The sequence below is a fragment of the Eubalaena glacialis genome, chromosome 15, assembly GCF_028564815.1.
Source record: "Eubalaena glacialis isolate mEubGla1 chromosome 15, mEubGla1.1.hap2.+ XY, whole genome shotgun sequence".
NCBI classification, from domain to species: domain Eukaryota; kingdom Metazoa; phylum Chordata; class Mammalia; order Artiodactyla; family Balaenidae; genus Eubalaena; species Eubalaena glacialis.
In genome coordinates, this window is record NC_083730.1 from 53,102,414 (window position 1) to 53,121,222 (window position 18,809).

The following is an 18,809-nucleotide window of genomic DNA, read 5'->3' on the forward strand; positions in this document are numbered from 1 at the left end:
TGGAGGTATTCAGTGTTATCCATTAATCATATTAATTGTAACCTCAGATATGGGGAGGTCACATTGTAGACCTCAGGCAGAACAAGGAATTTTTTAAGTTCTAACCCTGTGTTCAATGTATGACAAAGCTTCCACTCCTCCAAACAAGGAATTTCATTTCCTTTCAGCCTCTCTTAGTTCTACACACTAGAATCACCGGGGAGCTTTACAAACTCCTGCCGCTTGGACCTACCCCAAGAGCATCTGACTTAATTGAGTGGAATGCAACCCAAGCATTGGAATTTTAAAATCTCCCCAGGTGTCTCTAATGTGCAGTCAAGGTCAAGCCACACTGGTCTTGGCAAGGCCTGGGGGCATGTGTATATCTTGTCATAGGATGCAGGCAGAGGAGTGTCTGTGGGCAGGAGAAGGGTCATGAGCCCTGTATCCTAGAGACAATCATTGTACTTGCTGGAGACACAGCAGAAGTGTCAGAAGAGCAAGACATCAGCTGCAGACATTGAGAAACCGCAGTCAAGGTTCTATTTGTTCTATGACTGCAAAAATTGTCAAACGTTCAAGATACAAAATAAAAGCTAAAACAAAAACCACTTTAACCTTTTGGTGTAATCCAACTGTTGATGACCCATTATTCCTGGAGGCACTGGCCACCACCGGATCAGGTGACCTACATCCCTCCCTCCCCTCCCTCCTCCTCCCCAACATCTCCGGTGAGGCAGGACTCTCTTATGAGAATCATCTGGAAAGAAGCAAAACCCAGGGTAAGGTTTTTTGATACTCACCTGGTGTATACTGAAAGTGTTGGCTTTGTTAAACCTTGTAGACACTTTAAGCAACATTAGAAAAGGTGATCCGTTTAAACTGCAGCCTCCCAGGGACACATCTCTCTTGGTGGATTTACTGGCCAAATCTAGGACTTCGGGACTCTCTGATAATCTGGAATGAGGGCAGAAACGAACGCTGACATATCAAGGAAGACGCACTAGCAGGGAGGATTTGTTTCAAAACTACACATTCTTACTGTCCTGATTTCTGGGTAAACTTTCATCTCCTCCCCGTACAGGATATCTAGAGGAAACACTAGGCTCATAGTGGATGAGAATGTGCTGTACCCACCTCTGCCTTCCCTTAAATATCCAGCACCGTGCCTCGCCAGCAGAAAGCCCTGGGAAACTTTTATTGCCTTGAACAGCCAGTGTTGCAGCAAAGCCAGAATATTATAGTTCTTTGGAATGGGAGCCACATAGAAATATGAAAATGAAATATGCAGAGAGGACAAACTCAGACACTGGATGACCTAGAATGACGGTGAACAACAGGAAACCTCAGAAGTGAGTTTGTGGAAGGATTTACCTCACTGCATTTCAGTAGGAAAATCTCACGGGTATATCTACTTTATCTGATGATTATGGCTGAGACCTGATGGCAGCTCACAAGCTCCTAACAGGCTGCCTAAGGCTCATGACCAGTCCTGGGCTCTCCCTCTGCCCAGGGGAGAGTTTTGCTCTTATCTAAAAAGGGCCATAATCTGAAAGTAAATTTTAATTAAACCTTTTCCAAGGTTGTGTTCCAAGGCTGCTCCTACGAAGGTAGGATGAGCCCAGAAGCTTTCAGTTAGTTTGCTTTTCATGTGTGGATCGTGCCAAAGAGGGCATCTTGAAAGTCAGCGGGATGAGAGCGGCGTGCAGCCCACCACGACAAGTCCCCTGGGTCACAGGCCATTCTCATCAGCTGTACACGCACAGAAAACGGCACCCACCTCTGGATGAAAACGTTGCTGATACAGCCCTCAAAATAACTCCCGCCCAGACGCAGGGATTGCTGGGAATTTGAAAAGCCTAGCAGCCTTTGGTTATTTTTCAGAGGCTGGTCATCAATGAGGAGCCGGAGCCTGAAAAAAGAGGAGGAAAACAAAACAGGAGTGAGAACAGCTGGGGAAAACGATTCTTGACAGGTGGGCAACTGAGTGTCTTTGATTCAGACTCAAAATCTTTCACCTGAAATAACTCACTAAACTATTTTTAAAGAGCATTTCAAATTTTTTCACGTGTTTCTTTTTGCACATAACATTTTTATTAAAGTACTCTACAGGCATACCTTGTTTTATGGCACTTCATTTTAAAAGTATGCTTCGCAGATATTGGGGTTTCTTACAAACTGAACGTCTGTGGCAACCCTGCCTCAAGCAAGTCTATTGACACCATTTTTCCAATAGCATTTGCTCACTCCGTGTCTTGGTGTCACATTTTGGTAATTTTCACAATATTTCAAACCCTTCACCAGCAAAAAGATTACAACTCCCTGAAGGCTCAAATGATGGTTACCATTTTTTAGCAACAAAGTATTTTTTAAGTAAGGTATGTACATCAGGGTTTTTTAAAGACATGATGCTATTGCACACTTAACAGACTACAGTATAGTGTAAATATAACTTTCATATGCACTGGGAAACCACAAATTTTGTGTGGCTTGCTTTATTGTGACGCTTGCTTTATTGTGACATTTGCTTTATTGTGGTGCTCTGGAACCGAACCTGCAGATATCTCCGAGGTGTGCCTGTATACGTACAGAAAGCACACGTCTTAAGTGCACAGCTCAATGAATCTTTGAAATGTGAAAACACCAACATCGCCAGAAGCAGAACCAGCCAGCACCCCAGGCACCCCGCCTGGGCTCCCTTTCGTCTCTAGCCTTCCTCCCCCTCCAAGAGTAACCACTATCCTGAATTCTGATAGAATAGATTGATTTTGCTTGCTTCTGAATTTTGTATAAATGAAATCATGGGAGACAAACTCTTTCACGTGGGACCTGTTTCGCTCGGCCTTTAGTGCAAGGTTTATCCGTGTCGTCGTGCACAATTGTAGATCTTTCATTCTCATTCTCCCATTTCATTCTCCCATTTTGAATGTACCTCAATTTACTTATCCATCCAACTGTTGATTTTTTAAATGAGAAAATTGATACAAAACCAGGAAGAAGGCCAAGATTTACTAGTAAAATAGTGTCAATGCTAAGGACAAATATTTCTCAGAAGAGATACTAGAAGATTCCATTAAACGAAATAAAGTAAAATTCTTAGCGTTCTGGCAGAAGAGCCATTCCACTCACCCAGAGTTGTCGCTTATTATGGATACGTAATGCAGTAAACCATCCATGTACGTCTGTGGAGATGTGAAAATTGGGCTGCTGCTGTCACTGGGGCTCAGTTCAATGTGGCCATCTTCCAGGGTGACCTGTAGGCTGCTTGCCTGAAATCATCACAGAATGTACCCATCAGTGCAATCCATCTGCATTTAATGATTATGAATGTATTAATACTGAATATATGATCAAAACTAGGTACACAGGATGTTTTGACCCCAATGTTTTGACTTTGCTATTTTGATCTAAAGATTATTTTTGAATATTTGGACTCCATGTTTATGAATATAAAAATCTTAAGCAAATTATTCCAACACTGATGAATCTGTCAAAAGCATTTTATGGACCTACATTCATAAACCACCTTAATTTCTCCATCAATTTTTTTTTTAATAAATTGATCCAGGCATTCCTTTTTTAAAATTTTATTTATTTAATTGATTGATTGATTGATTGACTGGCTGCATTGGGTCTTAGTTGCGGCACGCAGGCTCTTCGTTGCGGCATGTGGGCTTCTCTCTAGTTGTGGCTTGCGGGTTTTTCTCTCTCTAGTTGTGACACACAGCCTCCAGGGCACGTGGGCTCTGTAGTTGTGGTGCGTGAGCTCAGTAGCTGTGGCATGGTGGGCTTAGTTGCTCCATGGCACGTGGGATCTTAGTTCCCTGACCAGGGATCAAACCCGCATCCCCTGCATTGGAAGGCAGATTCTTTACCACTGGACACCAGGGAAGTCCCTTAATTTCTCCATCAATTATACAAAACAGTTAAAATATTTCTAAATTTTCCTATTTTCACTTTCATTTTGCTGAAGTTGTTTTCATCAGCATCGATGTTCTTCTGAATACATTTTTACAACAAAGACTTGATTCATCAATTTTTTTTCATAGATGATTACAACGATAGCTTCTCTTCAGTCACGAATTTTTTACTTTCGGATCCTAATTCCTAGGAGGTTCAATTTTCCAATGTCAAACTCTGAAGATCCAAATTTTGGCAAGATGATTTGATTCTTTCTGTCAATTCTTAATTTTTAAAAATGTGTGTAGTTTTAGCAGTTGTCATTTTAATTTTGTTAATTTTTTTTCCTACCAGGTACAATTTTTGCAGTTTTCAACCAGATGTGATTCGTCAGTGAGCTTTTAGCCTAAAACAATTTTTATAGTGTGTGGTTGTAGCCATTGTCAATTACACTTCATGTTGATTTTTTTTTCAATTGGCAATATTCATCATAAACTGGATAAAAGAAGGCTAATTGAAATGTATTCCTTAGCTAATTCATTAAGAAGTTGAGGGCAGTGTTCCTAGGATATTGGAAGGGTCCCTGCATTGTCCAGGATTGATCTCATCTTTTTTTTTTTTTTTTGATCTCATCTTTTGCTAAGCCCATTCTTCCCCCTGTTTTGGACCATTTTGTTTATTGGGTACTAAGTGTCCCCACTCTTGGCAGAGGAAACAAGGAGTGTGTGTCAAAAGAGCTGGGTCAAAACATCCTGCTCTGATGGAAAAGCCACTCTCACAATCTAAATGTTGGCATGTGCTTTTTCAGGGGTATTTTTGTTTGTTTTGTTTTTAAAAAAAGATCTCGAACTCCTGATGAACAAAGATAGCAAGAGAGGAGAAGCGTTCTACTACGACATAACCACAGAGGCAGCTACGTCCTTCCTTTCAACATATACTAGTTGTCCGTTGTGCTGGCAATCCTGAAGAAACAAATCCAAGAAGAACAGTGCCCTACTTCTACTTCTATTTTAAAATCCCACTCGTTCCACCAGGCGATTTCTGAGTATTAGCTGACTTTTACGCCTACATGACCACACCGGCGAAATCCTCTTAAGTTATAGAATCTCTGTGGCTTGTTGTACAGGAACAAAGAGCAAAGGACCTTACTCTCTCCCATTCTCCGATGTACATATTGTCCAACTAGCTGCTGCTGCTAAAAAAGGAATCTGAAGAGCTACCTTTTGTGGAATAACAAAGGAATAATGGGGGTACATTCTGATTTTTTTCTTAGATCTAAAAATTAAAGCTACATTATTACTTACAACAGTTCTAATTCACCTTCACTCACAAAATATACCCAAAAGAATGAAAATGAGTTCATGAATACACACAAATTCAATTCTGTAAACTATAATGTATTTTCTAAGCCTGATTTCTTTTAGGACCTACCCCAGGATGGGCAACAGCTTCCATGGTTGAAATCCACAATAGCATTTACTGTGTGATGATAGATAAAATGCCTAACAAATTTACCTTCAAAATCCCTCTATTATTTTTGACATCAAACCTTGAGTCAGGTTTAAATCTTGTTCAGTATTCATGCAATATTTCATACCCCTGTCTGATGATTTAATAAGATGCCACTGGGTTGAAAGGTCTGAAACCCAAAGGAGGCCTGGAAGTGGCTGGGCAATGGGAAGTCCAAATTGGTGAAGCTCAACTGCCCTCCCCTGGAGAATGAGGCAGATCGCACGAGCTGAAACGAAAACACAGAATAAATTACTGGCACTGTAATCATGTCATGGCTGAAATACAGTATCTTAACCTATGTCACCTCACTGGAACCAATCCATGTGATCCATGGGAAGAAATAGTTTGCTTGTCTGCATGATAATTTACCAATCATCTGTACGTTTTTGTGTGTACAGCTGGTATTCCTACTTTCCTAAAAATTTAATATGCAAGCCTAAAGAGGTTTTGCAAGTACGTGGGGAGTGTAATAAATGAACCAGTTCACAGTAACACTGTGTGCTACCAGAAAAACGTCAAAAGTTGGTGTGTTAACGAATGCCAAGCACGGGTTAGCTGGGGCGCATTCCTTTGCACGGTTTTGAACTCTTCACTTACCTTCCAGTCTTCCGAGCACTTTTTTGTTACGCCCACAGTATCATTCAGTCTAACGACACCAGTGGTCTTCTTCAGGTTTTTCACGCAGCCTCGGAAAGCAGGTGTAGAAATGTTAAACCTGATGTGGGATTCGAGAAAAGGAAGAGATGGACCACAGCAGGCTTGACGGGGAACTGGAGCTGAAACACGGCGCTCATTCCCTACTACTTCTCACCCACGAACAAGTACGTTTTTTACGGTTATCTCTTCTCATGGGATTTCTAGAATGCTACTTATTTTGTGATGTTAGGGAAATCTATTTCCTTTCTGTGTGATTTGCATTCTCAGCTTTAAAAGTGAACACAACAATGTTGACAGAAGAATGGCCAGTGTCCCCAAAAGGTATAGAGACACAGAAGATGTACAATATCTGGAATTGCTCCTCCATCCCCTCCCGGAGTCATGGTAATGCATCATGAATTAAAAGTATATTAATAGGGGCTTCCCTGGTGGCGCAGTGGTTGAGAATTTGCCTGCCAGTGCAAGGGACACGGGTTCGAGCCCTGGTCCGGGAAGATCCCACATGCCGTGCAGCAACTAAGCCTGTGTGCCACAACTACTGAGCCTGCGCTCTAGAGCCCGTGAGCCACAACTTCTGAGCCCACGTGCTGCAACTACTGAAGCCTGCGTGCCTAGAGCCCGTGCTCCGCAACAGGAGAGGCCACCACAGTGAGAGGACCGCGCACTGCAACGAGGAGTGGCCCCCGCTCGCTGCAACTAGAGAAAGCCCACGCGCAGCAACAAAAACCCAACGCAGCCAAAAATAAAATAAATAAAATAAATAAATTTTAAAAAAGTATATTAATAACTTAATATACTATAAATATTATATAAATATATATTCAATATTAATAACCTAGTAAGTAACTTATAAGAGCCAGAAATACTGTAGAAAACTTTTTGCTCTTTTTTTCCTGTCCACGTTTAAGTCAGCCACTGTAAACGCAGAAGAAACAAACTGTTACTTTTTGGTCCTAGTCAATTACGAAAAATGTGGCTTGGTATTTAATCAGTGCCAAGCTGGAACAATGGAAAGCATTGTCTGGCCTCCTATGCTGTATCCTCCACCTCCTAACTGTGCAAGCTGGGCAAGAGGTCATTGTGAGGATTAAACAAGTTAACATCCGGGAAGTGCTTGGAACCCTCCGTGGCATGTGGTCATGAACATGCACTCAGGAGGTGCTTCTAAGAGGTGCTGCTCTGGAGCCAGGCTGCGTGGGTTCGAGTCCTGTCCCTGCTGCCTTCTCTGTGCTTCTGTTTCCTCGTTTATACAATGTGAATGTGGTAATCTGCTTCCGAGGGTTGTCCTGAGTTTAAATGAGATATTACGCGTTAACGCACTCAAGTGGTAGCCGGTACAGAGCAAGGACTCAGTGTGAGATGGCAGAGTCTGTAACTATCCCCATATCAGTGCATCATTATAACGAAGCAATTTCTAAAGCAGCTCTTTCTACGTGGCTGCTTTGACATTTCCCCTTTGATTTGACTTTTGGATCTGTCTGGAGCTGACGTCACATAAAAACATTCACATACATGAAATGACTGAAGTCCGGGCAAATATTTGTGTTTCTTAAGCAAATGATGTACTAAGATAAACACAAAGCTGACTTCATTATAAATCCCTAAAGCAGCTCACTTTTCTAAATGGAAAGGGGTCTGCCTTCATTTTTATTCCATTCATTATAAAGAGTTGAGCTACATGTAATATGCATAAAATTAAATTTCATTAAAAGGAAAAGGAAGAAATGAATCCTCACTGGCATTACAGCACGAGCTTGATTATTTTATAAAGTTGGCTTCCTGCCTCAGGAAAGGAGGAAAGTTCATATCCATTTCTGGAGCTTGTCTATTTATACACATATTTAGATCCATTCTCTCTTGGGTTTCAACATGTTTTAGACTCATCAACATCTCCTGATTCCTTTTTTCCATAAAGCATAGGTTGGAGGAAGAATAAGGTGGCAGAAGAGTAAAGGGGAAAGAAAGGCCACCGCCAGATATGGAGCGCATGTTTTGTGCAAGGTACTATTATCTGATCCTCACAATAACCTTTCGAGGGAGATATTTTCTTACCTGACATTATTAAGTACTTATCATGTGCCAGGCACTGTGCTAACTCCTTTACTCTGAATCTCACAACCACTCTAAGAGTTAGACCATCACTATGCCCATGTTACAGAGGTACAAGGAGGCTTGGGAAGGTTAAGTGACTTGCACGAAGTCATACAGCAGGAAGCGGGCAGCACTGGGATCTGTGTGGTCAGCGTGTCACACAAACTTGTGTGACTTGAAGCCCCTGCTCTTTACACCTATACGGTTGTGTACCCACAGCACTGGAATGATCCTGACTCTTTCCTTAAGGAACAGTTATCTACAGCAGAGGTGTTAAGAGGAAAGATTTATTTCCACTATTTTCTGATGTGTTCTCGTTACTCTGGCTCATCTGAGGGCCTAGAGTTCCACGTTTGCTCCAGGATTCTGGGTCTGAGCACACTTGTTAGAGGAACATGACTGCGGAGGAGTGTAGGCTGTGGTATGAATGGGTTAGTACGCTGGGGTATGTGTACACACCATGGGCCAATCGGTTCACAAAGGCTTAGCCAGGTCCAACCTGCTGTGGGCAGATCTCAGAGAGCATGAGAGCAAAATCTAATCCCAAACTCCACGTTGGGTATTAGTAAATGCCCAACAGATCCCTGCCTGATGTTTACTTTTTGAATTATTTTCATGTTAATGTTATATTATTATACTCTGTGATGCAATGATGTAGGTCCGCAGGAAGTATTTCTTGTTGGTCTGAGGCCCTCTGGCATTATTAGGGAGGATTTGCTCTTCTCATGGGAAGCAGATGGGATTAACAGATTGTGACTTCTGACTGTAATCCTTAACAAGTCATTCCAAGATCTGGGTCCCCATTCCCAGAAGGTGCACTACAGGGAGAGAGGAGAAAACACCACACCCACAAGCTCTCTTGTCAAAGCTACTGTATTTAGAGATTACACGAGGCTTGCTTCTCTCCACATTAGGTTCAAGCACTGACTGTCTTCCACTAATGCCAGGGGCCGGGGCGTCTCCCTCCTTTGAAAGAATTGCTGGGTTCTCAGGAGAAATCCTCTGTGACCCACGTCAGAGGGGGTTCTCAGGACTCTGAACCATCAAGGACGGCACCAGAGGGATGAAGCAGGGCCAGAAACAGCTGAATATTGTTTAGCATGTTATTTATGAAAGAGTAAAAGCTCAGTGAAATCTTTCAATTGGCCTCTATTTCCTGTATGTTCCATGTCATTGTGGTTTGAATCAAAAATCGAAGTATAAACTTGCCCAGAAAAAGGAAACAGTCCCTGTTTGGAAGACCTTAAAACAAATGACTAGGAAAATTCTATATGTTTATCTGTACATATATGTATAACGATATCCATGTGTATTTCTTTAATGGACAGAGATAAAAAGTCAAAGAAAGGTTGAGTGTTGACTTAACCCAAGGTCACCCCGCTATTTGGTGGCTGAGCCGAAACTAGAACCATTTCTTTGGATCCTCACCCACTACTTCTCTCTAGTAAACCTTGCTTGGTTGTCACCCACATTGCTGTCTGTGGACCTTCTGCTGACACCACACAGAGGCAAACCACCAACCAGTGGCTCTCATATTGCCGCTGAGAATCCCTCACGGCTCTGGGAGCCCACCTGCCCGCCTAACCTCAATGGCCACCTGTTCCCAAGCTTTGTTCATCCTTTCTCCAGCCTGGTCTTCTCTGCAAAGGTCCAGGCCTTCTGTCCAACCCCTTCTGGGCATTTCCACCTGCTGTCTTCTGGGCTCCTGGGACTCAGCCTGTCTGAGACTGAACTCACTGCCCTGTTTCTCTGCTGGTGCTGGCCATCTGTCCAAGTGCTAGATCAAAGCCCAGGTGTCCCTCTTGAGTGCTCCCTGAACCCAAGCAACCATTTAGCACTGCCCATCAACTGCCCTAAGTATATTGGGAATCCACTTCCTTTTCCCCATCTGCACTGTCATTTCTGTGGTCGGGCCACCTGCCTCTCTCACCTCTGTTACACTCACCTTCCAACCTTTCTACCTGCCTCTGCCTTTTCCCTCTTGATCCAATCTCCTCCCTGCACCAGAACAAGCTACTGAAAACCCAAATCTGATCATGTCCTTTGTCTGCTGAAGCCCCCAGTGGTTCCTTACTGTGACTTTCAAGATCCTCTGTGGTCTGGCCCCTGCTTCCCACACCAGCCATGTGTGGCATCCCTGCCCTGCTTCATGGTGTCCTCTTGAGAGTTCACACTTTCTCCGGTTCTTATCTCCTCACATACGTTGACTTTCATATGTCAGTGTCTTTCAGGTCTAACCAGAGACCACTTTCCTGATACCCCAACTGGGTGGATTCCCTCCCCGGGCCTTCTATCACCCTGAGCTTCCCCTCTAATGGCACTGGCCTCATTCTACTGTCTCCCTTCCACTATACTTGAGGCTCTGCCCTGTTCGTCGTTGTCATCCCAACACCGACCACACTGCCTGATGTCACTAGACAGCCAGTGAGTGCTTGTGTAATGAACAAATAAATGATAGCCTCAGATGTGTGCCATGGTGCTACCTGAGGTTACTCTATTTATTACAGTTAATTGAATAAAACCAAGATTATTGGCCATTCATAACTAGCTATTCATGGTTGAATTGCTATTTAATACTGATGATATTAAACATTAATATCACCTCTTTGGCTCTCAATTTCTTCATTAAAGTTCAGAGGTTACACACCATGATCTGCACAGTCCCTTCCACTTCAAGGAATCTAGGGAGTAAAGATACTCACTCCCAAACTCTATCAAAGTGCTGAACTCTCTCACGCGCATTTCTGTCTTGGGGGGCAACCCCTAACAACTGTAACACAAAGATTAGCGCCTCCGTCCTAAGGCTGGACAGCTGCTCAAACATACAAGGAATTGAGAAGAAAGAGCGCCTTTGCACAAGACCTCATACATCACACCTAGTGCTCCTTCCAACTGACTAATAACAGCAAGAGAGTTAACTCGCCTCAGATCTCGTATAAAAGTAATCATCACCAAACGTTTTGGGAGTGCTCTTAGCTTAGTCATGAGGCTGTACTACACACATCATTGTCAGCTATCTAAAAGCCTTTTTTGTAGGATGCGAACAGATTAATAAAATGTAAAAGTTATTTTTAAGTGTATCCTCAAAGTGGTGTTCATTTTTCTCATTCAGATGAAGCTTTACTTCCATTCAAATTAATTTAATTCATTCATGTATTCATTCATCCGAGAAACAGTTAGGCCCCTAGTCCATGCTCAATAAATGTAAGGGGGCGGGTGATACAGATGTGCCTTCCATCCTAGGAGGTACTTCCTGAAGGAGTGGCCCCAGCTTTCAGTGTCCAGGGCCACCTGTCAGGCCAGGGGGCTACCTGCGCTCTCCTCTGTGTCTTCAAGGGCCCCAGGCCACAGCCCCTGTTCTTACTGGCAGCGTTGTCAACACCAAGCCTATTCTTCGTGGATTCTCTCCTCCCAGGAATGACAATGGGGGGGTGGCACACAATTCCACCCCCTGCCCCCCTCCCCCGCCTCTTTCAAATGGCCAGTCCCATTATCCAGTATTCACAGCCTGTTTTACTCTGTTGGCTAACACTGTTAATACTGAAAAGTTAATTCTTTGTGTTTGTTTTTTGCTAGAATTAAAAAAAGGTAGACCCCACCACTTCCCTGGTGGCGCTGTGGTTAAGAATCCACCTGCCAGTGCAGGGGACTTGGGTTCAAGCCAGGGAAGAGCCCACATGCCACAGAGTAACTAAGCCCGTGCGCCACAACTACTGAGCCCATGCACCGCAGCTACTGAAGCCCGCGCACCTACAGCCCGTGCTCCGCAGCAAAAGAAGCCACCGCAATGAGAAGCCTGCACACCGCAAGAAAGAGTAGCCCCCGCTCGCCGCAACTAGAGAAAGCCCACACGCAGCAATGAAGACCCAATGCAGCCAAAAGTAAATAAATAAAATCTACATTAAAAAAAAAAAGGTAGACTAATCAGTAGCAATCATAACTCTTAAGAGAGGTGATCTGCTTCTTTAAAAGAAAAAAAATCTTCTTACCTTTCCCTGATTGAAATTGGAATTCCTCCCAGATAATATGTGCTGAAATCAAATATATCACCTTCAATTTTAATGCTTTGAGAATCCACATTTATCCTCATAAGTTTTTGGGTTTTTCCAATTTTGATCAGAATCTGAAATAAAGGAGAGATGAATCAGCAAGCAATGAGAAATAAAAGAATCCTATTCACAGTGGTTCAGAGCTATTATGTGTTTGCCTTCCTTCAGGTTCATTTATATACATGATGTATATACATGGGCTCTGAGCAGTAGCTCACTTGCATAAAATTATACTACTAAAACACTTAAATAGAAATGTGTGCTTTTTTTTTTTTTAATTTTGTTATTTTGTTATTTTTGGCTGTGCCGTGGGGCTTGCGGGATCTTAGTTCTTCGACCAGGGATCAAAACTGTGCCCTCGGCAGTGAAAGCGCAGAGTCCGAACCACTGGACCACCAGGGAATTCCCAAAATGTTTGCATCTGAAATTAATCATTTTTTATCTGTGCCACACAGATGTTACATATTTCATGCCCAAAATGTTCAGATTTTAAAAGGACGTGTCTCTCAGTTAATAACTGTAAGCTCATCTGGTAATAGAAAAGGGTTCTTTTCTGAGCACTGACTTAAAGGACTAAGAACATTTAACAATTCAAATAAACAGACTTGAAGGATATACCAAATGATCTCTCCCGTCGTTTATGATGCCTCTAATTCCTTTTTCTTTGGGTTGCTCTGAATTCAGTTTGTATCGCACCATGAGACTGCCATCTTCTATATTTAGAGATATGAAGCGATCCTAGAGCATGGAAACAATGTAGATTACCACAAGACTCGGGAAGAGCTAGAACGCTGGAACCAGGGATGCTCTCAAATTCCAGACTGCTCTCAGCTTCAGCTGCCTCCTTAGTCTGAAGGAACAATAGTGCTGTAATATCCAACTCCGAGGACGGGTATGACGGTTAAATCTTGCAAATCATGTTAAACATCATATACAGTGGTTGGCACACAGGAAGGAAACAATAAATGCTAGCTATTGTCATGATTTTGTTTTATAACAATCTATAACCAGCATGCAAAAATGGAAACTGAAAAGCTACAGATCATTAATATCATCTGAAAATATGACTGCTACCTGTTGGAGAGAGGTAGGGTCTTCCTCAAACCCCAGACATTTTCCACCATGTGTTTTCTGACATATTCCTATGTCTCCTCTAGCTTTCACTTAAGTGTTGCTTGGGGACCCCAAATAGGGCCTCTTCCCTCCCACTACTCTCTTTGCCTTGGCAATCGCAGTCACTTCTGTGGTTCCAATTCAGGTGTGCCCATGAGCCCAAATATTTTTCTCCAGCCTAGACCTGTCTTTTCAGGGCCAGGTCTGTACATCTCATTGCCTAATTGCTATTGCTTGCATGCCTCACAGATGTCTCAAATTTGGAATATCTGTAACAGAACTTATGATCTACATGACTCCCAAGCCTGTCTCTCTGCCCTTCACCCTGTTCTCTTCTTCTTTCTCTCTCTCTCTCGTCACTAATCACCTTGCTGAGACAGCCACAAACCTACTAGGGGTCATAATTGCATCCCCATCATGGTGTAAGGCACATACTTGAGCCAACCATTTCCTTAGTGGAAGGGTAAGCTGAGGAATGTCTGGTATAGGACTTGAAAGTTGGCTCTTACACAGTTTCCTAATGAGACTCTCTTTGAAGTCTACTGCCAGAGTCCTTACCTAAAAGGAAAATCAGTCCTTATCTGGATCCTAAACCTTGCTCTTAGAAGCCAGTGAGGGTTCATCACACTCATAAATAATAGAATAGCATCAACTCATCCTACTTAACAGCAGCACTGGAGACAATTTTCTCTTCTCTGGTTACTAATGGCATTTCATAAGTTTTCTTCTACTATAAGTAGTATTTCTGGTTCTTAGTCTCCCAGAACTTCAAAATGTAATACAAAGAAGACCTTGTTCTGGAAAACAACTGCCTTGTTCTGAAGATGCTGTGTGACTGCTCAGCTCTCTGCATTCTTCAGGCAGGTCAGGACCTCCCCAAACCATCAGAACTGGTTCAGCCTTGGAATCTCCTGAGGGGTCCAGACCAACCCCAGAGAGGAGAGTTGGACCAGGTCTGTGTCCCTACCCTGCAGACAGAAGGGTCTGGTAAAATCCCAAGCTCCATATCAATCCTACATTCTCCGACTGGAGATCCCACGGGCTGATCCACATTTCTCCACAAATACTACCTATGCAGCAGCTACAGAAGCACTCTACTCTCAGGAGACGTTAAGTCCAGCACCATCTACCAGCAGATGGCGCTGACGATCACTCATAGAGTGTCACTTTGGGCCTTTTCTGAACTAGGAGACTTAAGAATGGTCTCTAGGCACCTCAGCTGCTTGAAAACAGAGAAGCTTCCTAGACCTGGCAAGTCAAGGGTCAGACAGAGACAAAACCCCATACAGCCTGGAAACAGTCCGACCAAGAATCAAACAGCAGGAGGTCAAACAGTCTAGCTTTCAGAGACCCCAGGAGGTCTTAACGTTTTTTAGGCAGAAAATAAGTAGATTACTAGGCAAATAGTAGTTTCCAAAGAATAAAACTGACAACACAAAAGAATGGGAAAGGGGCAACTTCTCCCACATTTTGGTGGCATCTTCTCAAACTCCGGATTACTTGCCTTACTAAAACACATACTCGCACAGGCAAAGAAAGTAGAATTGGGCCAAGGGAATGAATGCAACTAACATTTGCACATTGTTTTTCAGATCCGTTGGTTGTTTGTAATAACCCAGTTACCCCCAAATTGCTCCAATGAATGGACATATTTGGTAGTATTTGGATGCTTGTTATAGATTACCTGGTTTTCCGCAAAGAACAGCAAACCTCTATCCACGGTGGTCTGAACTGTCTGTCCAAAGGTTGGGAAGGGAGCATTTGGTTGAGTTGGAACTCGAGCATAGCCTGTACCTTCAAAATAATTTTTGTCTGATTCTTCCTTTCTCCTGTCAACACCAATCATCGTAAGTTAGAACACAGCAGCAAAGGACTGCCAGGAAAGTGTTCTTATTAATACGAGAGGAAAAAGGGAGCAAAGCCTATGCAATCGAGTTGTCATGATTTTGCTAAAGAAGAGGAAACATCTTTTTTTTAAAATTTTTGTTGGAGTATAGTTGCTTTACAATGTTGTGGTAGTTTCTACTGTACAGCAAAGTGAATCAGCTATACATATACCTATATTCCCTCTTTTCTGGATTTCCTTCCCATTTAGGTCACCACAGCCCGCTACTTCTCCTGGATGTGCTCTTATACTCTATGATGATCAAACCCTAGCTCAACAGAGATACTATTCAGGAGTCCCTTTTGAAAATGTCTACTTAAGAAGATGTGGCCCAGCAGCTGACGATCTTGCAATATAAGAAATTATTAACTTGAAATATAATTTTATTCTGAGTAGTAAATACTCAGTCTGTCTTGTATTAGAATCTTCCAAATCTTTTAAACTATAGGGTAGGTCAGGAGCTCAAGGCAGCAACTTTCAAATAGGTTCATAGGCCAAAGTCATGGTGTACTTTATGGACCACGATTTTTTTTTTTTTTTTTTTTGAAATTTACAGTAAATAAATAGTCTGTGCCTAAATCAGGTACCAACTAATGCTGAATATTTTGTGGTAGGAGGCACCAAAAATTGAAGAAAGATTTATTTTTTCAAAATCGAGAAAATTCTATAATCTAATATTTTATACAAATAAGGAAAAGACTTTTTCTTATTTAATTTATATTCCTTAAATATCAGTTACACATATTTTATGTACTATAACTGCAAGCTACCGAAATCACAAAGAGACACCAGCTTACAGGTTTTATTTACCTTCTACAAGGCTCCACTTTTGTTGTGTTGAGATTGAAAGTCTTTTTGAAGTTGTACAAGCTCAGAACATTTTCATTGAGGTCATCTAATTCAATACAACCTTTGTATGGAGGGAATCTCAGGCTACTAGGAAGCTAAAAAAAACAAAACCAAAAGATCTTCCAGTAATTGAACAAAGAACAATGAACAGGTTGACCAGGAAACAGTATAACTCCATCACTTTTAACCACCAACATAGCATAGGGGGTAAGCATGGGGACCCTAGAGCCAGACACTCTGGCTTTGCTATTTTCTAGCTGTCTGATCTTGGGCAAGTTATTCAACCTCTCTGTTTCAGTTTCCTCATCTGTGAAATACGAATGATAGGGATGCTTGTTTAAATTGATACACTTAAGCCTAGATCACTGCACATAAAAGAACTCAATAAGTGTTAGCCATTGTCACTGGATATCCTGTAAGAATACATAGTTAAATCCATTTTGTATATAATTGATTAAAACATCATTATGCCAAATTAAATTTTAAATATTTTCATTCCGTGAAAAAACATTCACACTTACCCTAAAATCAGATGGGTAACCTCCAACATAAAATACAACATTTTCAGGGTCCAAATCAAGGAGCGTGTTGCTATCCCCACTATCCATGTCAAGGAACTGAGGTGTTTCCGGCTTACTGGATGTGGCTTCTCGGGTGTAATTAAGCCTTGCAAACTGATAAATTCTGTTTAAAAATAAATTAGATAATAAAGTGATATAAAAATGTATGAGAAGATGAAAGAAATCAAAGCCAAAATACTAAAAATGGGGTTCAGCAATGCATACAATGAAAGTTTGGCGAGTGTAGGTCAGATAAACAAAGAGCAGTAATCAATCAGACTCGCACCTCTGGAATTTCACCCGGTCCATAACTGCCTCCTGAGTTTCGCTCTTGGTCAAGGTCTGGTCCACTTGGAGTTCAGCCTCGCGGTCTCCTAGGTTGTAGACGCTCGTGAGCTGGCCATCTATGACTGCCATGCCTATGTAGTCCCTGGAGGCCTGGAGACAAAAAGGCCACCTCAGAGCACTTCACATACTGAATTCTCTCAACTTCCCATCCCAAGAGAGCGCATTTCTAATAACTAACAGCTTTCATTCAGTTCACCCTGGGCAGACAGAATGAATGAGGCGCATCCTGGTATAAGATAATACAGACAGCACAGTTAATTAACAATGTCTGGGCTGTTGTTGCTCACGTTATCATGAGGGCACTCATTTATCCACTCCTCCATTCTCTCAATCTGCAAATATTTGCCAAGCACCTGACATAAAGATGAACCATATACGGGTTCAGGCCTCCATTCGATTATGTTCTGGTAAGGGATATAAGCCATTTATGTCATTCCTGCCCCATACAAGGTCCCCTCAACACCCTGGGCACGCCTGTTCACCCTATGTTATCACGGTCAGCTATGTATGTACCTTACTTCCTTGCTAGAATGTGAGCACCTTAAGGTAAAAACAAATTTTTGAAAACTGTGGTAAAATATATAACAACATGAAATTTACCATTTTAACCTGTTTTAAGTGTACATTAAGTACATTCAGGAAACAAATTTTTGTTTGTCATAAATACAGGGTACGGTACCTAGTAGGTATATGGTATAAATTTGCTGAAGGAGCAGAGTCATGTGCATTTTGCCATAATACAAAGCAAAAAGTCATGTCATACGAAAGTTACAAATAAAGTCCCAATACCTTGAAGCATGAACGGGTGACCAGTAATAGTGCTGATTTTAGGAATCCTTAAATACGAAGTCCACAGTGACAGCCAACCATTTCCTAATTGCCCAGAATTTCTGAGAACCATGTTTCAGGAATTTCTTTTCCAATCATGTATAATAACCTAGTCAGTGATTACCTTTTCCTCTGACACTTAGGTGGAATAGATGTATTTTAAGAGGAGGGATTAAAAGCTAAAATAAACTATTTGAAATGCCTCTAACGGTGGTGGTTTAAAGAATTTAGAATTATAGAGATGGGGCAACTGTATTTCTTACTATTGAGGCAGGAGAAGCTGCATTTCACTCCAGGCCTCATTCACAGATGGTCCCCACCCCAGACACTTGGAAGGGTCTGTGGCTGCGCACCCTGAAAAGAGGACAGAGTCCAGTGCTATGAGGAAGAACTACTCTGATCTCCATGAAGCCTTGGTACTGCTGCCCTGGTTGTGAGGGGAGGGGTGCTGATCTTCAACCCCAGGTGTGGACGTGCTCACGTGTACACACATGTGTGCCCACATGCTGGGCCCATCGGGCCAGGCCTCTAGATCCCCCAGCCAAGGACAATTGGTAATTGACGGGAGATCCCCCCGTGGAGCCATCAGAGGCGGCGGGATTTCCTCCTGCTGTGCCAATGGCAGTGACACAGTCGTGTCATGCATCTCAAAAACCATATTCTGTTTCAAAAACAAGAGGAACGTCAAAGCAATACTTACATCTTTATTTCCGAGGTACATCACAAACATATTCTCGGTCCCCCCACTTTCTGTTGATTCAGGTCTTTGGAGAAACAAAGAAAGAGATGTGTATCCTTTCAAATCCTCCAGGTCATTTGGCAGCCGGACTTCCACTCCAGATTTACCGTTGAACCTCATGGGGATGGCGACCTGCGAGGGACAAGATCCAGGGTGTTAGCTGTTCCAGATGAGGAAGGTGAGGGTGCTCAGGGTGGTGGCTTGTGACTGTGTAGCTGCTCCCAAGTTGCTATGATAGGGAGCAAAGGAGTGTGGATGCCTCCTAGGCCTGGAGTCTACACTCAGCTGCATGCGGAATA

The 18,809-nt window shown here is 42.5% G+C and overlaps 1 protein-coding gene and 1 long non-coding RNA gene across 7 annotated transcripts in view; one reads left to right on the forward strand and one right to left on the reverse strand.

Annotated features, from left to right (window-relative positions):
* The window catches only part of LOC133075876 (uncharacterized), a 32,255-nt gene extending 19,994 nt beyond the window's left edge, over positions 1-12,261 (forward strand). The window contains exons 4-7 of one of the 4 annotated variants that reach the window (XR_009697417.1): positions 1,064-1,331; positions 1,864-1,954; positions 6,064-6,212; positions 11,716-12,261. This is a non-coding gene — a long non-coding RNA (uncharacterized LOC133075876). Of the gene's footprint in view, positions 1-1,063; positions 1,332-1,863; positions 1,955-4,720; positions 4,789-6,063; positions 6,213-6,315; positions 6,737-11,715 lie in introns of those variants that run through there. The other 3 variants (XR_009697415.1, XR_009697416.1, XR_009697418.1) reach the window with 3 other exon arrangements.
* Positions 1-18,809, reverse strand: part of LAMA3 (laminin subunit alpha 3) — a 233,763-nt gene that overhangs the window by 17,040 nt on the left and 197,914 nt on the right. For all 3 annotated transcript variants that reach the window (XM_061170276.1, XM_061170275.1, XM_061170277.1), the window contains 12 exons: positions 18,472-18,642; positions 16,882-17,033; positions 16,557-16,719; positions 15,997-16,130; positions 14,986-15,130; positions 12,807-12,926; positions 12,129-12,262; positions 5,989-6,106; positions 5,477-5,617; positions 3,109-3,248; positions 1,760-1,891; positions 783-936 (listed from right to left, as the gene is read on the reverse strand). In XM_061170276.1, the coding sequence (XP_061026259.1) occupies positions 783-936; positions 1,760-1,891; positions 3,109-3,248; positions 5,477-5,617; positions 5,989-6,106; positions 12,129-12,262; positions 12,807-12,926; positions 14,986-15,130; positions 15,997-16,130; positions 16,557-16,719; positions 16,882-17,033; positions 18,472-18,642 (1,704 nt within the window). The remainder of the gene's footprint in view (positions 1-782; positions 937-1,759; positions 1,892-3,108; positions 3,249-5,476; positions 5,618-5,988; positions 6,107-12,128; positions 12,263-12,806; positions 12,927-14,985; positions 15,131-15,996; positions 16,131-16,556; positions 16,720-16,881; positions 17,034-18,471; positions 18,643-18,809) is intronic.